The 21088-nt window shown below is 42.6% G+C and overlaps 1 protein-coding gene across 1 annotated transcript in view; it reads left to right on the forward strand.

Annotated features, from left to right (window-relative positions):
- The window catches only part of EIF2B3 (eukaryotic translation initiation factor 2B subunit gamma), a 139758-nt gene that overhangs the window by 21943 nt on the left and 96727 nt on the right, over nt 1-21088 (forward strand). The window contains exons 5-6 of the mRNA XM_037906661.2: nt 12323-12482; nt 17041-17152. Coding sequence (XP_037762589.1) covers nt 12323-12482; nt 17041-17152 — 272 coding nt within the window. The remainder of the gene's footprint in view (nt 1-12322; nt 12483-17040; nt 17153-21088) is intronic.

Raw genomic sequence — 21088 nt, forward strand, 5'->3', positions numbered from 1 at the left:
GGCCAACTGTTAAAATGTGACATTCTAGGAGAGTAATAGCAATGAAACGATTTCACATTTTCCTTGATGAGCCCTTAGTTGTGTTAACGGAAGCCCTGACTAATATACTGTGAACTAATCGGCATGCCTTCTGCTACTATCTCCGGTAAGTGCTTGCATATGGAATGTTCCGTCTCAGGTGGTCCACCTGGTTTTCCCAGTTTCGAAAGTAAAATTTCCAAAAATTGTAATAAAAGCCGGCCATTACGGAAAAAAATTCCCTCCCCGAACAAATAAACAAAGATTGAAACTCCAGATTCTCCTGGTATGTGCATCTTTTTGAGCCATGTTGTGGAAATTGTGATGTCACAGTGGTGGTCTGTATGCTGCTGAGGGTCACTGATCCGTGTAGTCTTGGACAGCATGGCTAAGCGCTTCACTTCCTCTGTTGAAAAATCTCCTTTCCAAACACATGATGTAAGTAAACTCACTGTACTGGCTGGAAGGGGGGAATCTGAATCCTCCTTGTACAGTTGAGCAACATTTGGTGACAGTGGAAAGAAAAACTTGAATCCCCGTAATATACAGATATATATTTTTGTACTGTCAGTGGAAATAAAAAAACCGAGTGACATTCATCTATAAGAAGACAAACAGGATCTTTTTCTAAGCAGCATTTAATTTTAAACTCGATAAGCAGAATGTCTAGCTCGGTTAAAAGCATTTCACCAGTCTCCTCAGCATGGCTGTCAGCAAATGCAAATAAAAAAAGCCTTGTCTCACCCCTTTGTTTTGATGACTCTAAAGAGACTGTTCTGCTTTTCACATGACATTAATGTGCTGAACAGAAGAACTAGATGGCTCAAGGGGTTGGCAGTGGATGTGTAGTGTTCACCTCTGTCTCGGCCTCACATCCAGCCAAGGCAGAAGTGACTAAGAGTTACCACTGTCTGATGGCTGTTGGATGGCTTGGGTGAAATGAATTGTGGGTTCTATGTCATTGTCCAATTCCTAATGGACAGTGGACATGCCCAAACCACAGTCACCGCAGCTGACAGTCTTAGTGGTGAAGTACAGATACTGACAGGCAGCTCTTGCCCCCCGTTCCTGCTCCATGGGCCTCTGAAGCAGGCTGGTGACGCTGTGTGGGGGAAGCAAGCGGTGCTGTTGTCCTTGTACCTGTTTGGTGGCTATATACAAGGCTCCCTCTAATCGTGTTCTGTCTGGCACATTTCCAGAGTTAAATTGTTTTTCCAAACTTAAACAAACAAACAAATCAACAACCCCAAAGTTGCACAGCTTTAAAATGATATGGCTACTTATTTTGCTGCCTGTTTACTGTGGATTAGCAACAAAATGTTAGAAGCTTGCATGAGGCAATTGATATTAACCTGCAGAGCTGTGAATAATTACGATGATTCTTGATGCTTTTACAGTGCCTCGCAAACGCTGAGTCCTCACAAAATCTCATGTGGGGAAGATGAAATGAAGCAGGGAGTTTAACAGCTATTTGCAAGGTCCTAGAGGGAGTCACTAGATGGCCCCATCACTTATTCTGAGGGCCTAAAGTTCCAGGCATCCAGTCCTGTGCTGAGTCCACTAGACTGTACCTCTCTGAAGCTTGTTTGCACTTGGAAGTTGTTTATAGATTTTAATTGTCGATATTTTTTGCCCATGTTAATATGTTTTTCCATTTAGACACTTCTGTACACTTCCATGTGAGTTTCACAAACAAGATGGTATTTGAATTGCAAAAGTAGTGGACTCTTTACAAAAGTATCTAATTAAAATAGCTTTGCTAAAGTGATCCTGAAAAATTAATGATTTTATTCCATAGCAGTGCAGACTTTGTGTGCTACCATTATAGTTTTCATTTAATGGTGTAAACAGCAGAAGTTAAAATAGTCTTCCTCTTTATCAGTGAAGCCTTTGCAATCATCTAATGTTTTCCTTATTTAAAATAAATCACAACTTTTGTATAAATATTTTATTGCAATGTGTGTTTTAGGAAGAATTAATATGACTGAAATGGGAATATTTTAAACATAAAAAGTCTTAAGTAAAAATTAATCTGAATAAATCCCATTTGGAACTCCTCTATTAAAAAATATTTATATCCAGCTTTCATGGAGGTATACAGACGAAGTGTTTTAAGGGAATTGAGAGTAAAGGACTGTATGGCTCTGAGGTTGATAATGGAATACGGAACCTTTCACTTCTAGGTTGCTTGTTCAAATCCATATTTGTAGTGATCAAAAGTTGTTGCATTTGATGCATATTCAGAGGCTTGTATGAAATGAGTTTGGTGACCTTGTTCCCAGGAGATATTCTGCTGTTATGAGGGTGTAAAAATCTATACAATGTTAGTTCACAGTCTACACAATCTAGTTCAATGGCTGTTAGCCAGGATGGGCAGGGATGGTGTCCATAGCCTCTGTTTGCCAGAAGCTGGGAATGGGAGACAGGGGATGGATCACCTGATGATTACCTGTTCTGTTCATCACCTCTGGGACACCTGGCATTGGCCACTGTTGGAAGACAGGATACTGGGCTAGATGGACCTTTGGTCTGACTTAGTATGGCTGTTCTTATGTTCTTACACAACTGTATCAATATCTCAGACACTGCTGCCAGTAATTGGCAACCTTCTTGGCCATCTCAGTGGAGAGGCCAAGGGTTGAAAGAGCCTTGGAGACCTAACTATTCTCTCACCCTAGATTTGGGCCCTTCAAGTCAGGTTTGGGGCCATATTTAGGATGAGAGTTGTCCATGCTGTTCCTGTTATCAAGAAAAATAGAGAACTTTGTTCTGTGCGACTGGCAGTTCACTTGGGTGGTGTACATGGGCTCCTGCGATGCCACCTCGGAGCAGTGGTCATTGTCTAGGTTTCTCTGCTTGGTGTCCCCGTCCAGTGCCTTCATTTTTTATCTTTTGACCTTCACTCTGTCCCTGATCGTTCATTTTTTGTTCCCTGTAAATGATTGATTTCTGGGTTCATTGGCCAGTTCCTTACCTGGGGGGTGAAGGCTTTTGTTGCTTTGCTGGGCTCTGTCCACCAATTCCAGTTATCATGAAGAGTGACATTTTTTATAAGCACTAAATTGATCACAAATAAACAGAAGAATTGAGATCCAAGAGTTAAACTGAGGAAAATAAAAACAATGTAATGGGAAATTACATGTTAAACTTATGTTTAGGTAGTCCAAGTTTGTTGGAAAGTGAGTGGGGGAGTAGGTGACAACAAAATGAACACATGTTCTCATAATGATCCCCCAAAAGGGATTCTCCTTCTTTCTGAATTTGCAGTTTGGTGCTGTTACCAGCTGTAGTTAAATGCTGATGATGGGAAAAGACATGATCTCAATGGTATGAGATTGAGGATGCCCTTTACTTATTACCCTTCTTCCATGGTCTTCTACCTTGTTGAAGGTCACGTTGAGGGTAACTGAAATTGCTGCCCAAGAATTCAGCTGTGTGTCTGCTCGAGACCTAGTTATTTCTGCATTTGTTTTTACTCGGCCAGACACTGGAGAAGTGACACTTCACCAAGTACCAGATTTATCTGAAGAAATTCTTGCATTCTTCTGTCATTTAGGCCTCACTAATCACTTTGGACAAGAAATCTGAGGACTCTGGAAAGCTGCATGATGTTGGAGAAAACTATGAAGATTTCAAAGCCTTATTTAATAACAAATGTGGTGGAAAATTGGACAGCTGACCTGGTTTAGGAATATTCAAAGAGTGTGGATACAGCAGAACAATGGGTTGGATTACATCGGTGGTTGAGCACCCATAATTTTGATTTATCTCTCTGGCAGCTCTCTTTATTCCTGTACAGGCCAGTCACGTCATCATGGACAGTTCTGGGGGAAGGTATAGCTCTTGGTTCAAAGGAGGACATTCTGAAGCCCTATACAGTTGAGTACGTTTCAAGGTCTCAGTGATTCATTCGGCCTAGAATATAACGTGGAACTGACGAGGCCATGGTGCTTCTGTTCGTCAAAGCAAAGCTGAAATTGTTCTTTGCACAGTGACTTCTTTGAGGGTTTGATCTGGGAGATAAACGTATTCCTTCTCCCCTGCACCTCCCAAAAGCAGCGTATTTTATTTTAGAATCAAACTGATAATGACTGAAGAAATGATCTTCGAGGCCTCTGTTACTTATGCGTCTTTTCATCTTGCATGCTGCTGCTGTTTTATATTCATAGATTTGAAGGTCAGAAGGGACCGTTACAATCATCTGGATTGACCTACATGATACAGGCTAGACAATTCCTCCTAGTGATTCTTGCATTTAGCCCAACATCTTGTGGTTGTGCTAGACAATATCTTTCAGAAAAACATCTAATCGTGATTTAAGGACTCCAAATGAGGGAGACTCTACCACATCCTTTGATAACTTGTTCCAGTAGTTGTTTATCCTCACTCTTAAATATTTCTTATTTCCAATTTGAACTTTGCTGGCTTCAGTTTCTAGCCACTGGATCTTGTTATGCCTGTGTCTGCTCCATTACAGAGCTCTCCTGCTATTAGATGTCTGCTCCCTGTGTCAGCAGTTACAGACTGAGATCAAATCCCCTCTTAACCTTTTCCCCAATTAGCTAAATAAGTTGATCTCCTTTATTGTTATTAATCTGTATTATTGTAGTGCCTGGAGCCCTAATCAAGGGGTCAAGATCAGGACCCCATTGTGCAAGATGCTGTAAAAACAGAACAAAAAGATGATCCCTGGCCCCCAAACAGCTTGCACTCTGAAGATCAGACAGGAGACAACAGATGGATATGGACGGGGGAATACAAGGACCCAATGAGACAGGATTGGCCAGGATGACAGGCTATGGTCTCAGCCCACTGGTGGCCTAACCAGCATCAAGTTTTTTGTAGGCATCATAGAAAGGAGTTTGTAGGCAGGTTTTGAAGGAAGATAATGAGGTAGCATTCTGGATATTTATGGGCAGCTCCTCGCAAGCATAGGGGCAGCATAGGAGAAAGCACAAATTGAACAAGTGGGCAATGGAGGCTGGTATCATGGGCTAATTGGAGGCAGGAATCAACATCTAAGTAGTGAGAGATGCTAGGGAGGGTGGGGATGGGCAGTGAAGAGCCTTGAAAATGAAGACGAGTCACTTATGTTTGATGCATAGAGAAGGATTAGCCAGCGAAGGGATGCAAAGAGAGGATTGACTTGGTCATAGGAAAATGATCTTTGCAGCAGCATCCTGAATGGATAGAAGTGCAGAAAGGTTGCATTTGTCAAGAGCAGAGAAATGAATGTATTGTAAGGTATGTTTTCCAGACTTCAAATCTAGTGGTTGTTTCCCACATTTGAATAATAACGTCACTATACTGAAGTTTTGTTTTGAGAGCATACATTCCTGAACTCGATATGCTCATCCTTAACCTCCTGTTTTCAGGTGCTTAGGGTTTTTTTAAGTTATCTTTTCCATCCCAGATGTCAATTTTGGTAATATACTCTGGGCTGAAACGACTCATTCCTATTCTCTGCCTGTGTGAACTTTAAAAAATTTGAGTTTTGCATGGCTGTTCTTGAGACGTTGGGATAAGATAGAACAGTGTTTGCCTTGTGAGATCCCTCCTGAGATGGTGGGCAGGATGATCCGTACTAAAGGACAGGCTTTGGGTCTCCTCCCAAGCCCTTGTTGGCTTTCCTTCAGCTCACTGTGGCAGAGGACAGGCAGTGAAATGGGCAGGTTATATAGGTGAAAGTGGTTACGTGGCCTCAAGACAGCTTCACCTGGGAGTTCAGGGGCCTGTCCTGGCTCCTGGTATTTTCCCTATTTCTTCCGCTTTTTCCAGAAGAAACTATATCTTTTTTTTTTTTTTTTTTTTAAAGGGATTGGACTCTTCTTAAGTCTTCATCCCCTGCCCGCTGAGGAAGAACAGTTTTCTGATTCGGGGTACATCTACTGAGCAATTAAACATCCACGGCTGGCCTGGATCAGGTGACTCGGGTTCTCAGGGCTCGGGCTGTGGGGCTGTAAAATTGCGTTGCAGATGTTCAGGCTAGAGCCTAAGCGTTGCGTCCCCATTAGAAAGAGCCAACCTTGTAGGACAGAATTTATCCTCCTAAACTGCTTGAGGTTATACTCACAGGAGTGGCTAACGTTCTAGAGTACCAGTAAACTCTAGCGCTTGAGGCTCAGTGCACAGCCGGTGATCATTTTTTATTTTATTTTATTACTAGATAGGAAATCTTGGCTTGGTGCTAAATGCTGCCATTGAGTAGCAGTGAGAATTCCCCACCAAAGGTGGACGTTTCAGTGAGTAAGTAACAAAGTCCTATAGATTCTGAAAAATCAAAGCAGAAGGTTACGTACAGATTCCCTGCTGCACTTACAGCAGCAGCCAAAGAGCCTCAAATACCCTAAAAAGGTCATGGATGTGGTTATTGGAGGGGATCTTTAGAGACTGAGGGGGCAGCAGGCTCTGCTATCTCCTTGGATGCAATTTGATTCTTAACTTGAGCCATGGTGGGTAATGCAGTTCCTATGGAAGGCAGATGCTTAGTCGAAGCAGTTGCCCACAGCAGAACTGTTCTCTTTCCTCCATTTTTAGAATTACAGGGACACTTGATACAAAATCTGATGATAATGCAACATATCGTTAAGATTTTGCCTTCCCAAAAGTTAGGAACATCAAAGACCTGATTCCAACAGTAACTGTAACTTGGCCCCGTTTTGGTTATACTGTACTATATTAAAGTATGAATGCCATATAAAGTAAAGCAAAATATTTCATTTGTTCAAATAAATTGAGTTGTGCTTGCTGTAGAAACCAAACCTTTCAACTTCCTGCCTTTTGTTCCTGTAACATCTCAACTGTAATCTTGCATTACCATAATTATTTTTTGCATTTAACATGTCTTTCTTTAGTTCCCTTAGAAACTGTTTGTTCCCCCTGGTATGCATCCGATGAAGTGAGCTGTAGCTCACGAAAGCTTATGCTCAAATAAATTGATTAGTCTCTAAGGTGCCACTAGTCCTCCTTTTCTTTTTCCCCCTGGTGGTTATGTGTTAATTTAAATTGTATGTTAATGCAACTACTGAAATTTGTTCTTTTTCTCTTAACCCTGATCTTGTCTGAATTAGAGATTTTCCTTGTAGCATATGTTTTCTCATTTTTTGGACTCGTGTTTAGGTGACCGTTTTTAGTCTACAAAGGTCCAGCCCTTTTTCTGTAACTTTACTTGATAGAAAAACTATAATGGATGCTATTAAAAACTGAACATTCCCTGCCAGTAGCCTGTGGTTACCTTGATATCTTCCTATTAATAGAACAGGAGAGATACTTCAATCACTGCTGAGTAGGACATTGAGTTTTTAGCGGTGTCCATTGTATGCAGGGTGTGAGCAAATCCAAGGGGTTTGATTAGGCTGGGATATCACACTATATAGTTGTTGTATGCCTCCTTTGATCTATATTGTGAATTAGTTCCATTTCAAAATATGTTTTCTGTTTTTAAATCAATCTCGTGTTGAAATCTTAAGATGCTCTTTTGGGGATTTATTTTCTTCATTGTGTAGGCATCCCATGGTGGGCAGGGTTTAAGAAGACATATTGGCAAGAACTTCACACTAAAGTTTTTTTTATGATGCCTGTCACCATGGCATCTAAACTTCCATGAATATCTTGATGTTTTAGATTGCATTCTGTCCTCCTGTTGATGCCTGGTGTGGTATGGTGTAATGGATAAATACATTTTAAATACTTTCCTAATAGTACTGGCATGGATTATGCCGCTTGTAGAAGCAAAGTTGCTGAATGAATAATTGGGTTTCCGATTAGGCTGCTGCTGCACCGACCAAGTATTCGCCTTTTAAAAACATGCATCAAGGTGGGATTCCAGTAAAAACTTAAGACTGGGGCAGCTTTCTTATACTTATCTGCCACCTATGACACCGTATGGAGGAACGCCCTTCTCTTGAAAGCCATCAAAATGATCTCATGCAATGCAATGGTAAAATTCTTCCCAAGAGTTTGGAAAATGGTTTTGCATTTTCCTTGGTGACCAGGTCACCAGCGACCTTCCTTGAAAGTCGTCACGGAAATTTATCTATGCTGAGGACATTGTTATGGCTGCGCGGGATTTACTTATTATGAGAATCCTTTGGGAGTTCCATTGTATTCAAGGGAACAAGGATCTTTCAACACATGAAGACCTACATAACATACCAAGAGTCTGACTCAAATTCAGAAAACCTTTTTGGCTTGCAGTGCAAGAGCTTGACAACTCCGGGTTTCCCCCAAAGATCGATGGCAAGCAAAGTGGAAGGATTCATGTCCTGAACAAATTGCTGATCAAGGACCCAACTGAAGAAACCAGTGGCTTTTCTCCCCCGTGAAAAATATGATCCACTGATTTGCCTCTGCACATCACATGGCAGATGCACCTACCTTCCTCCTCCATAAATGGCGGCTGAGACACCATTCTATTTGCCGCTGTGGAAAGAGACTGAACTATAGAACACCTTGTGAACAGTGTCCCCAACGATCATATCCTGATGGTATTTCTGCCATCCACTCCACATCATCTGAAGCAATCAATTGGATCGCCAACCTAGACTTGGACATTTAACATTGCTGTCCTTAAGCCACACAGAAGAAGACGAATACTTACACGCCCCCTCTAGTATCTGGATACATCACAGTTATAATGCATTGTGGGGAAGTACTGTTATCCCCATATTACAGATGGGGAACTAAACATTTGAGAAACAAAGGATTTGTCTACACTGTACCTTAATGCGCCCCTGCAGGGGGGTGTAAATTCTAATGTGCATCAGCATCTCGTTCACTAACTAGTCCACGTGGACCCTGCTGGCACGCACTAAAAAGTTTCTTAGTGTGTATTAATGTAGTCCTGTTTTGAAACTGGACTATATTAATGTACACCAGGGAACTTTTAATATACAACAGCAGCATCCATACAAGCCAGTTAGTGCACACATGCTGGTGCACATTAGAATTTACCCCCCCTGCTGGCACAGATTAAAACATTGTGTAGACAAGCCCTGAATGACTTACCCAAAGTTACACAGGAGATTTTTGGTGGAGCCAGGGTCTCCTGAGTCCCTGGCTACCACTCTAACCACTGGACCATCATCCCTGACTGGGCTATCTTCACCTCATCTTTTATCGACCCAGTCTGAATAATAAGTTGCTTGTTTTTTTCTTTCCCTTGTAGTGACTGAGCTTGCAGGGTGTGTGCTTTTTAAGTATGACATATGCTGGGTTGGTTTTTTTTTAATCGGTTCATGTTGCTTATCATGTTTGTATAATAGTTTGGGGTTGGTGTAATCAGTGTTGCGTTTAATTTCATTAAGATTTTGTTGTGTGTTCAGTGTTTGCATAATTCATTAAATCGAGTGCTAAGGGACGTGAATGCCCATGTGTGCATACAGTATGTCTCCTTTATATCGATGCTTTGTCAGGCCTGTGCACTGTACTTAGAGTACGTCTATGGAGTACGTATTTGAACAAATACAAGCTGAGCCATTTGTTTTCTTTCTACTGCACCAGCCTTAAGAAAGTAAAGAAAAACACGCACTTCTCCGAGGGTGCTAGTAGGGTTTATTTTTTCATTCAGCCATTAGTTTATTCTTTCATGGGTTCAATGCTGGAAAAAAGTGCATCCATTAGACAGTGAGGGCTTTATTTATGGGGGGAGTGGGGTTTCAAAGGGGAGGCTGTTGAGTCCCCAAAGAGCCTTTCACGATGTATTCTCAGCATGCTTCTGAGGCCAGCGCTTTGCTCATCAGGAGGAGAGGCAGAAATGTGGGCTTTACAGAGCAGCTGTGTGTTTCACTGGTCCCTGTGCTCGCTGACGTTTATTTACATATTGGGAGAGTAAATGGGTAGAACAGATGGCAACCAGACATTTGGTGGTTCTGTTCCCCTGTGCTCCTCAGGGGTCTTGCATTCAGTCTTTGCAAAAGCTCGTCCTAAAGTGAGAGAGGGGAAAAACCCAGGGGCCTGTTCACAATTACGAAAGGCTTGTTGGCAGTTTACTACAATGATAGATTAAAGCACTTAGTAAAATGTTAAATAATTATGAGATTTGTTTTACAAGTCAAGATAGTCGTTCCTTACAATATGTCTGGTCTGTCTCGTTGTGAATGCATTTAGATTTAAACAGGGCTCCTTTCCCTCTACAAAATCAGGTAGAAGAAAAGTTGGTCTGTTTTTAAACGCCGTTGATAAATCCTTGCCCTTCTTTGAAAGTATTGCGACTAAATTCATGCTCTTGCAGAAAACCAAATATCTGGAAGTTTTACAGCTTAGAAAGACTGACTGTCTTTCAGAGTATGTAACATTCATTGCGTGTTTCACTCTTTGCAGCTGGAGCTGGAGGCTGAAATCGTTGCTTGTACATATTGGTTTGCTGATGTAGAGTTGCTCTTGAGTGGAGGGCAGCTGACATTGGATTGTTTGGTTTGTTTTTCAGATGAGATAATCATAGCATTTCTCCTAGGCGAAACCTCCATATAAAATATGGATTTTGAAAAGCAATATTAGACGGAGAGAGGTAGGTCACAATTTGGACCCGTCAGACCTCCAACCTGGATGTTATCCCTTCAAACTAAGGGGCCATAATCTTCATAATAATAAATTATTTGCGCAGATAACCTGCGCTACAAATGATAGGCATGGCCATGCACAGGACCAGCCATCTCCAGGTGCAGCCTGCTAACACTGTAGCTGTGTCACAGTCTGAGGCATTCCCCGAAGTGACAGGTGAACACCTGAAAATCTCCAAACCCTTTTGGGGAAAGACTCTGCAGGCCCTTCAGTATCTCAGACCTCAAAGGTTTCAGAGTAACAGCCGTGTTAGTCTGTATTCGTAAAAAGAAAAGGAGGACTTGTGGCACCTTAGAGACTAACCAGTTTATTTGAGCATGAGCTTTCGTGAGCTACAGCTCACTTCATCGGATGCATAGCCACGATATGCTATGCATCCGATGAAGTGAGCTGTAGCTCACGAAAGCTCATGCTCAAATAAACTGGTTAGTCTCTAAGGTGCCACAAGTACTCCTTTTCTTTTTTCAGACCTCAAAGTTATTCCTAGTTATGACTTTTGCATCTCCTAATATCGGATAAAGGGCTATCTTGCAATCCCATCCAAACTAAAAAGAGCACACTCATGTTTTCTCTTTGAATTGATGTGCTGTTCACAGTTAAAGTAGAAATATTGGCTGAATTAATTCAGCTCCTATCGCAGTGACGTATCGTGTGGTAGGAGCTTCACAAACAACATCAGTGTCTCTGTGCCAGAGAGCTTACATAGTAAATGATGGACTGATGAAAAAATGAAAATAACAAACACCAGGGAGGGAAGAAGAACTGTGTCCCTGAAACATAATGTTGTGATTATGCCATTTAGGAGCAAAATGATTGATAAAATTAATAAATAAAGTCCAAACTCACTAATTTTTCTGTTGGCAAAACTCTAGAAATAGGGTGTTAGGAGCAATTTAAATGAGGTGAGGATAGCTGTCTGACTAGTTGGTTTTGGAAAAGTAGGTATTCTGCCACTCATAGGAAATTGAAAGCGGATCCTAAACAAGAGAGCATCTGGTCTGACATGCGTATCTGTAATTGGCAATAGTGGGGAATCAGTCGTGTTTCACCTCAGAAGTGGCTGTACTTCAGTGGTGAGTGAAGTGGTTCTCTTGTATAGTTTGCAATGCACTTTGGGATCCTTTGAGATCAAAGTTAAATATAATAGGAGTTTGCTTATTAAAATTTGCTGCAGGACGATGTTGGCTTTTAGAAGGCATACTTATAAAGTGAGCAAACAGAGGTGTGATGTCTGAGTAAATCAGGTGCCAGATTTGTCCAGCATTTGATTTTCCAATAAGAGTGACTTCATTTAAATACATTTTAAAATTGTTTAGGCAAGATGGGAAGTTAACTATTCAGATTACTCCAGAAAGATCATTATTATTAATTAACTTAATATAGCCATGGCAAGTGTTGCAGAACTTAATGGCAGCACTGAAGGCTGTGAACTCATCTGTGTGTCCATAATCCTGCTCCTTGGGTTGCAAAGAGAGGATGACAAATTGGATGCTTGCATGAGCTTTATGTCCCATTCTTGGATGTGTGCTGGCAATGGTAACAAATTCAGTAACCTTACCGCTAGATATCCTCTTCATGCCAGTAAAAACATACACCCGGAACTCTGTCTGGTGGCTTAATGTGGATCTCAAATGAGAAAGCCATGAAACATTACAGACTCTTTGTTGCTAAGGCATCCCAAGTTGACAAGTATGTGGTATTTTGTGTCTTTGAAATGTTTGTTTTTTCTTCTGTGTTTTGGCAGACTGATGTCTTGGTACTGAGCTGTGATCTGATCACAGATGTTGCTTTACATGAGGTGGTGGATCTGTTTCGAGCTCATGACGCGACACTCTCCATGTTGATGAAAAAAGCTCATGAACCCACAGAAATGGTACCAGGACAGAAAGGGAAGAAAAAGCCAGGTATGTAGACTAACTGTTCTTCCTACTCAGTGCACATGAGCAAACTAAAAATCCAGCAGAATGGGGTCCTGGCTCCAAGGCACTAAAGTCATACAAAAGAATAACAAGAATATTACACCATTTGAGAATGGAAGGGCCAAGCCACCAAGTGACCTTAATGTGTGCCCCAAGATGGAGAGGCTTTAAAAGAAGACAGCTTAAACTATTTTGTTCGGCTACTGCTTTAGACTAAAGGATTTAAGGACAGGGAATAGGACTGAAATGAAAGCTTGGATCATCCCTCCCCTGAAGACCACTGAAAGAAACACTGCTTTATACAGCGAGGGTAGATAAATGACTACAAAATGCCACCTGAGAAGGGCGTTATTACAGTTTCAGAGTCAAGCACTCAGAAGTTAAGAAATGGCGCTAAATAAACCTGCAGCTGCACATTGAGCAGTGAGGGTAGAACAAAATCTGAAAGAGCTCATTAAGTGAGCACGGTCCAGCCCAGACACTGAGAGAGGCAAGGATCCTGTGGGAAAAATAGTATGTGATCATGTAATTAAAGGCTGTCTCCTAAGACATAGGCACAGGGGACATGCAGTTTTTGCCCCATTGGGCAAAAAGGGTCTGGGCAAAGAGCCAGAGAAGGGGAGCCTAGAACTGTGGTGAGAAGCCCAAGGAGACAGGGACTGACTAGGTGAGGAGAATGGGTCTGGGACATGGAGTGAGGGATGGGGCAGAGACAGGACTGAAGCGGGGCAGGGACAGCTTTGACAAGCTACTGTTGCTATCAGTTTTACTCCATTAGCTCATGTGGTGGAGGTCTGTTCAGTACATCTAAAGGTGGCAACCCTGCTGATGAGCCATGTGGATGTCCACACGATGCCACATGATGGAATCTGTTTTTTTACAATTTGCTCTTTTTTAAAAACCCTGGAAAATTGTTACAAAACCCTCTGTTGCGAGTATGCTATTTAGGTTGCACAGTCAAGCACTCAAAGCTCAGGGAATGCCACAGTTAAGGGTGCCTGTGGATCCTGAATCCTGGCAAGCTCTGTTAAACTAACAATGAATGTTGCCATCAGTTCATAAGTCTGTAGAAGTCAGAGATGAGCGAGATCTACCAGACCGCCCCAGGCTGATAGTTATTCCTTGTGGGCCTTTTTCTATCATTTCTAGATGTTTAATACCTCTGCTGGAGAGAACTGGTTTGAAATAAACTGAGTAGCTGTAGGACGAATTTGCTGCTGCAGTCCGCTTTAAACAGAGGCGTTAGCCACAAAGGCTAACCCACTGACCTTCTTTAATAATGCTGGTGCGCCTTGATGCCTTTTTAAAATGTGCGATATAATTCAACCGCAAGTTATGGGGTCACTGCAGCAAGTGCTGGGTGAGGTTCTTTGGCTTCTTATGTAGGAGGTCAGGCTAGTGATCATAATGGTCCCTTCTGGCCGTAACGTCTGCGGAACATAGTCATAGGAAGCAATGCAAACACAGTAGGACCCTGAGGAGTGATAGTAACCCAGACAGGCAGCGGATGTATGAAGAATGAAGCCCAGTATTCGGGTGCTGAGCTAGTCTATTCTTATCTCTGGGCATTGAGGCAAAGACCAAGGCGTACATGCCAAATGTGCCTGCCATGATTTTTCTGAGACTGTCGTGAGCAATTTAAGCATCCAAGCGAGACCCAACATATGTGCCTCAAACCTGTCCCGGTCTCTGCCTCAGTCCTGTCTCTTCCCATCCCTGGCTCTATGTCCTAGATCCCTTGTCCTCCCCTAGTCAGTCCCGGGCAAAGGATTTTAAACCATAATTGTTTATGCCTTTATATGTATGAAGAAAGACTGAAAGGATTGTGAGGGTGTGGTTCTTTCCTGCTTGTTTTTCTTACCTTAAAGACCTTAGGAATGTCACCGATAATCCGTAGGGTTGGGGAATGACCTCATGATGGATGTGGCCTGTGATTTCTCTCACCTGAATTGAAAATGGGTGGGAATGGTGAATTTTTAACAGATGTTTTCCCCAAATGTCAATTAGGCATTGGAGTTCAATAGGTTTGTTTAAAAACAAAGATTTAGAAATTTGACTAACAATTCCTCCCCTGAATTGCTCAGCCTCACTCTCTTGTGATGTCATCATTTCTCCACTTCTCAAAGTCCCCAAGGTAGGCAGAGCCTGGATTTCTAGGGCTGTGTCTACCCTGCCACTTTCAGCGCTAAAACTTTTGTTGTTCGGGGGTGTGAAAAAACACCCCCCTGAGCGACAAGAGTTTTAGCACTGAAAAGCGCCAATATAGACAGCACTGTATCTCTGGGAGCTGCGCTCCCGGCGATAAAGCTACCACCGCTCGTTTGGGGTGGGATTTTTATCACCAGAAGAGCTCTCCCCCGGCTATAAAGTGTGTCGACACTTCCCACGTCACAGTGCTGCCGCGGCCACACTGCAACGTGGGTAGTGTAGACATACACTAAGAAGAACTATTTTTTATTGGGACAAAAATCTTTCAAGCCATCTTTATCCAACATAAAAATACAGACCAGGGTTCAAGTCCATTTTTTTTCCCCATTGTGGGTCATCTTTAAGTTACCATTCCTGCACATTCTCCCTTTTCCCCTTCCTTTCCCTCAGGGACTAATTAAATTAGTTATCTGCCTGCAACCAGCCTGTTAACATCAGTGCATTTCAGAACTGTCCTTTTTCACTACAGGGTTTGGTGATCCATTTTGCCTGGTCTGCGGCACAAAAATAATCATCTCTCTTGCCTGTGCATGGGAAAGCACATTTTTATCTCTGTTTCTCCTAGGGATAAAACATAGTTCACTAACATTTATTATACCGTTTTTTTTCTATCCACACAGGGAAGAGAAAAACCTGTTTGGCCACAACCATGTTGCACAATTCTGTTTTAATCATGGTTCTATTTTTTATTGTAGACAGGCTTTTTGCTGTACAGACATAAAGATACAGTAGACTAGATGATGGCTTAGGACCTGACTTTAATTTAAGAAACATGATGCCCTTATTGAGAAACCTGTCGCTATTCTGTATGTAGGTGCAGACAAGGATTTCAAAGGGTTAGGTGCAGTAGGCATTTGTTTATCTGTGCTTAGAATTTGGACCATGGCATGTAGCTTGATTTACTGCCTAGAATGAATAGAGCCAGTGCTCTCAAGAATTTTGTGAGTTGGTTAGCTCGATCTTAATTTTTCACGTTGTGTGTTCAGGGCCTATTTTTGTGCTCCTTAGCTATATAATTAATTTGAGAGGGGAAGCTTCTGAAAGGAGCTAGCTTGATCACTTGGATCAAAGGCTGCCAGTGGGGAAGCTTTCAACAGCTACTTAGTTTTGGCCTTATTTTGGTGGTAGCTGTTACTATGGCAGCTATTAAGATGCAAATAGAAAGAAAGCAAAGGAGGAAAAGTGGAATTAAAATGCAATTTAGCTGGAAAAAAAGAAGACCGTAAGGAAATTATTTCTCCCAAGGCACTCACTTCTCACACAAGGTTGATGTGAGTTTTAGGAATTGGGGAGGGTAAGCATATGCCAGCAGTTGACCAAAAATACTGTCTCTGGGAAGAAAAAGAAAAGCTTGTGTCAGAATTGTGCCATTGCAGATATTCCTGTGCTTTCAGCTTCAGGGCAAGGGAACAGCTTGTGGATACCACCAAAGTTGTGTTGCATTCCATATTCATTGCAACGTGAAATCACCTTCCAACTGGCTTTCCCCCAGCTCTCCTGAGCTCTTCACTCTAGAACTGGTTTGACACGTATCCATAGAGATTTGTGAGAATGAAGTTTTGCTGTCACTGTATGCAGTGCTTGGGACGGACTGTTCAAAAAGAAAGTACTCTAGACCATTAGGCCAAAGTCACTCCTAGTGTATTGCCATTGATTTCAGTAGCGTTACTATAGAGAGAAATTGACACAATAGATAGTGTGAAAATGAGGTATCCCTTTGGGTGGGTGCCCTTTTTAAACCAATACGTGTCCTAGGGCATCCAAGTATTAGGAGTCTGGAGCTGTGTGTGCGTGTAGCCTAGATGTTTGTTACTAACAAAACGTATATGAAAACAGGATACTAGTTGCGAAGTCTTGTCTGAAATCCATAATCCTCTCCTCACCAGCTAATTGCGATATGAGAAAAGGAGAGTGATTTATGGTGAAGGAGAAGGCGCTGGCTCGGATGAGCTGTTAATTATCCTGGATTCTTTTTAGTGCAAATTGAAGTAGTAGTAAAGAAAGAGGGAAGAGAATTACACATTAGCTCAATCAAGATGAAGCATTGCATGCTGGGACCCGCTGTCTCCGCAGTTGGCATCTTCATATTAAAGATGTGGGTGGTTTCAGGGGCCATGTTTTAGATCTTCATGAGCCGCATTTTGGCTACCATGGTTGAAAGGATGAAATAAATGTATTTTGTAGAGCATTAATGCAGGTTCTTAGGCTTGATGGGTTAATCTCTGCTTATGTTTACGTATTTTGAAGTCCGGGGCAATTTGACCAATCCTCCTTGTTGTCCTGGATTCCATTAAGATAAGACTGTAAAATAGCTGTGTTTGATTTTCTACTTCAGTGGAGCAGCGCGACTTCATTGGAGTGGATGACACAGGAAAGCGGTTGCTCTTCATGGCTAATGAAGCTGACTTGGATGAAGAACTTGTCATTAAGAGATCCCTCCTTCAGAAGTAAGCCCTCTGGGTCTTAATGGAAATTTAGCTTGGAGTGGGGAAAAAAATTGGGGATGGGATTGATGGAGAAAGATGAACTGGGGTAAGTTGAGGAGGGGGAAAGAATTTTTTCCTGATGCATGGTAGCTGGCTCCCACAAATGGCAATGAAAGCACATGTTATTTTTCAGTGAAAAGTATTTTGCACCTACAACTGGCCAGTGTCCTTGTTTGGCAAGAACAGAAGGATTATCATGAGAAAGGGATGAGTGAAAGAGCCATGTGTTCTTTAAGAAAAGCCAGGGTGGCTAAATTCAGATGTTGTTCAAATTCAATAGTTTATATTTGTGATGGATGCGTTGATGGAAATGAAAAATTTGCCTCATTGATATATATCCAAGGCGGTCACAGAATTGTTACAGCTGGTTCCCGATTGATGTGCTTGCTGTTAGAATTGCGTTCTGTGGCTGTGATCATTGGCAAGCCAACGCTAGTTGTTCTCTGTGGGGCTAGTAAAGAATATTGCAGCTATTGTTATCGGAGGCTTTTCTAGGTGGTTTTGTCATTGCATTTACGGGTGGCTACGGTATGGCAGCTTAGCAGTTGCTGCAACATATGTGATTTTAGCTGACCTATGATTGATTTTACAGATTTATTTCACCAGTGGATTTTCACTCCTGTTATCTCACTTAATTTAGCTTCTAGCGTGAGAATTATTCAGTGTTCATCCTGCAGACCTCAGGGTTACCCATTCAACCCCATTGCCTTCAGTAGATTTTCACAAATGCAACTGACTGGCACTTAATGAATCGTAGTACTGATGATGTACAAACTGGGATGGCCTCTGAAGTTCTCTCTGTCTTGCCTGTGTTCGTTGTGTAGGCAGAGAAAACCAGTGAAATGTTACTTTTGTCACTCAGGTCAGCACATGTGATTCTGCGAGTGTGCAGGGAGAAGATCTGCTAAGAGAAGACCATTTATACATGATATTTTGGAGAAAACCCTATTTTAAGCTTCACAACACTCCCCTTAGGGTAGTTGAGAGTAAACGTGGAGTTTGCTTCTTGGAATGCACAAGGGGCCAAGATCTTGGTTTCACGCCTCACCCTGTAGGTGGCACTTGCAGCTGTTTGGCATTCTGGAGCACCACACTGAAGCTTGGGTTCGGTATTGATTCAGAGGAGGCAGCACCGCGTATTGAATCACCAGCACCACTGTGTTGTGTTGTGGCCACTCTGAGTAGTGTAGACCAGTGTTTTGTGTACCCTTGTGCAGTGATTCTCAAGCTGGGGTCCTTAGAGATTGCACAGGGGGTCCTCAAAATGCCAGCTATCACACCAACAATAGATAGACTCTGCAGTGAGAAGCAGGCACACCCATCTCACTGACATCTCTAATTACGCTGTTCTTTTTCTTAAAGCATTACTAACAGTACATGTTTATATGAAGTACACATATCCCTTTGTCCATCAGTTTCGGGTCTGTGATTAACATTGCATTTGAAAAGGGGTCTGTCGAAAAAAAAGTTTGAGAACCTCTGCCTTAGTGCTTCCATCTTTGGGAAATTTTAAGGAAAAGGCTTTTCCTACACTACACTGTTTGACTTAAAATTTCCCAGTGGTGCAATTCCATGGGGGTAGCCATCGAAGGAGCGCTCTCAGAGAAAAAATGCTGTCAGCCAATGACACGTTAATCACTGTGTTGTCTAGACCTGCTCAGAAGCTAACTTGCTCAAGACCTGAATTTTTCAGGTGAGAAACAAGCAAAACATTTAAACAAAATAACCTTTGAAGCCTCTTTTAAATATCATCATAAATCAGGACCTGGGGATTACAGTGGACAAGAAGCTGGAGGTGAGTCAACAGTGTGCCCTTATTGCCAAGAAGGCCAACGGCATATTGGGTTGCATTAGTAGGAGCATTGCCAGCAGATATTCGGCACTGGTGAGGCCAGATCTGGAGCATTGTGTCCAGTTTTGGGCCCCCCACTAGAGAAAGGATGTGGACAGATTGGAGAGAGTCCAGCCGAGGGCAACGAAAATGATTAGGGGACTGGAGCACATGACTTATGAGGAGAGGCTGAGGGAACTGGGTTTATTTAGTCTGCAGAAGAGAAGAGTGAGGGGGGATTTAATAGCTGCCTTCAACTACCTGAAGGGGGGTTCCAAAGAAGATGGAGCTAAGCTGTTCTCAGTGCTGGCAGATGACAGAACAAGGAGCAATGGTCACAAGTTGCAGTGGGGGAGGTCTAGGTTGGATATTAGGAAAAACTGTTTCACTAGGAGGGTGATGAAGCACTGGAATGGGTTACCTAGGGAGGTGGTGGAATCTCCATGCTTAGAAGTTTTTAAGGCCCGGCTTGACAAAGCCCTGGCTCAGTTGTTTTAGTTGGGGTTGGCCCTGCTTTGAGCAGGGAGTTAGACTAGATGACCCCCTGAGGTCTCTTGCAACCCTAATCTTCTGTGATTCTGTGAAAAGGGTGTGTGCCCAATCTTAATTCCCATTGTAGGTCATCATCCTTCAGCTAGTATCTGCTGGGTTGGTCACTTCTTGTTCTTTGGACTTCCCTCGTGTAGTGGAATTATAGCCCGTTGATCTCATGTAGAGAGAGAAGAATTTCCAGGGCACATTTGATTCCCCTAGAAAGAAATCTGTTTCACTTTCTATCTTTCTATCAATACTTTGAAAAGTTATGGTGGCCTTGTTGCATGATTGTTATACTCAAAAAAAAAAAAAAAATTCAAGGAGAACGCTCTCAATACATAGCTTGCTCTTCATTTCTGGTTTGTGTTTGATGGGTGGGTGGGTGGCGGGGCCGGGGGGGGGGGAGAGGGGTGAATTTTCTTTTACACTGTCACACCAAGAGAAGTTATCAGAACCTCGTTGACTCTCTTGTTTACCCATGGCAAAAATCTAGATCTAATGCAAGAGCTGGTCAAAGGAACTTTGCTTCCACCTGTCACAGGTGGGAAGCTCCTCTGACAAAAGATCCAAAGCTGTAGAACACTTATTTAAAACAAAACAAAATATCCCAGAAAATCCTTTGTTCTGACCTTCCCTGCCTTTTTCTTACCACTGGATTTCAAGCTCTTTGCTGCTGTAAAAAAGCAGTGGGAAAGGGCTAAATGCAGACTTTCCTGAGTACCTGTTGTGGATTAAATATTCATTTGCTCCTTACCCAGAGGGGGTCAGCAGTAACTAAATTACTGCAGAATGAACCTTTTTTGAGGAGGAGCAAAAGTTTACCGAGTGATCTAGTTTTCTCCCTAATATTCTGCTCTTCAGTTTGGCGTATGATTTCTTTGAAGTAGTGTTCCCTTTCTGCTAGCTGTGGGCAGTGATTGAGGTTAACAAAGGGAAGCTGTGCCACCTTATACATCAGACATGTGATTCTGGACATTGCTTCTTCAATTGTGAAAACATCAAGCCACGTTTTGACAAAGTATCTTGTTCTTCTGTTGCTTATATACCTGATCTCTCTCTTGATCAAGTCTTCATATCTACTCCTGAGGGCATTCCGTGCCAAAAAACTAAACATTCTGCACCAAAATATTTTAAAATTCTGCAAATTTTATTTGTTAAATAAATATGGATGCTCCAGCATGGGATTGGGGAGCACAGGCCTCTGGCTGCACAGAGGTGGGAGATCCCTGTGCAGCCCCTCCTTCCCCCCCCCCCCCCCCTCCTCCTCCTCCTCGGTGACACAGTCTCAGTGGTGAGGCTTCACCCAACCCTGACACAGTGCAAGAACCCAGCCTGCCCCAGAAACACTTCAGGGCCCTGTCCTTCCATGCCAGGTGCACCAGGTGTGGGCAGGCAGGCTCAGCAAGGCAGGATCCAGGTGTGGAGGGGCTTAGTGTGTGGGGGATGAGAGGGTTCTGTGTGGGGCAATCTGGGTGTGGGAGGCTCAGTGAGGGATCTGGGTCGGGGGTATCTGGGTGCACAGGGGGCTTGTT

The sequence above is a fragment of the Chelonia mydas genome, chromosome 8 (genome assembly GCF_015237465.2).
Source record: "Chelonia mydas isolate rCheMyd1 chromosome 8, rCheMyd1.pri.v2, whole genome shotgun sequence".
Taxonomy (NCBI): domain Eukaryota; kingdom Metazoa; phylum Chordata; order Testudines; family Cheloniidae; genus Chelonia; species Chelonia mydas.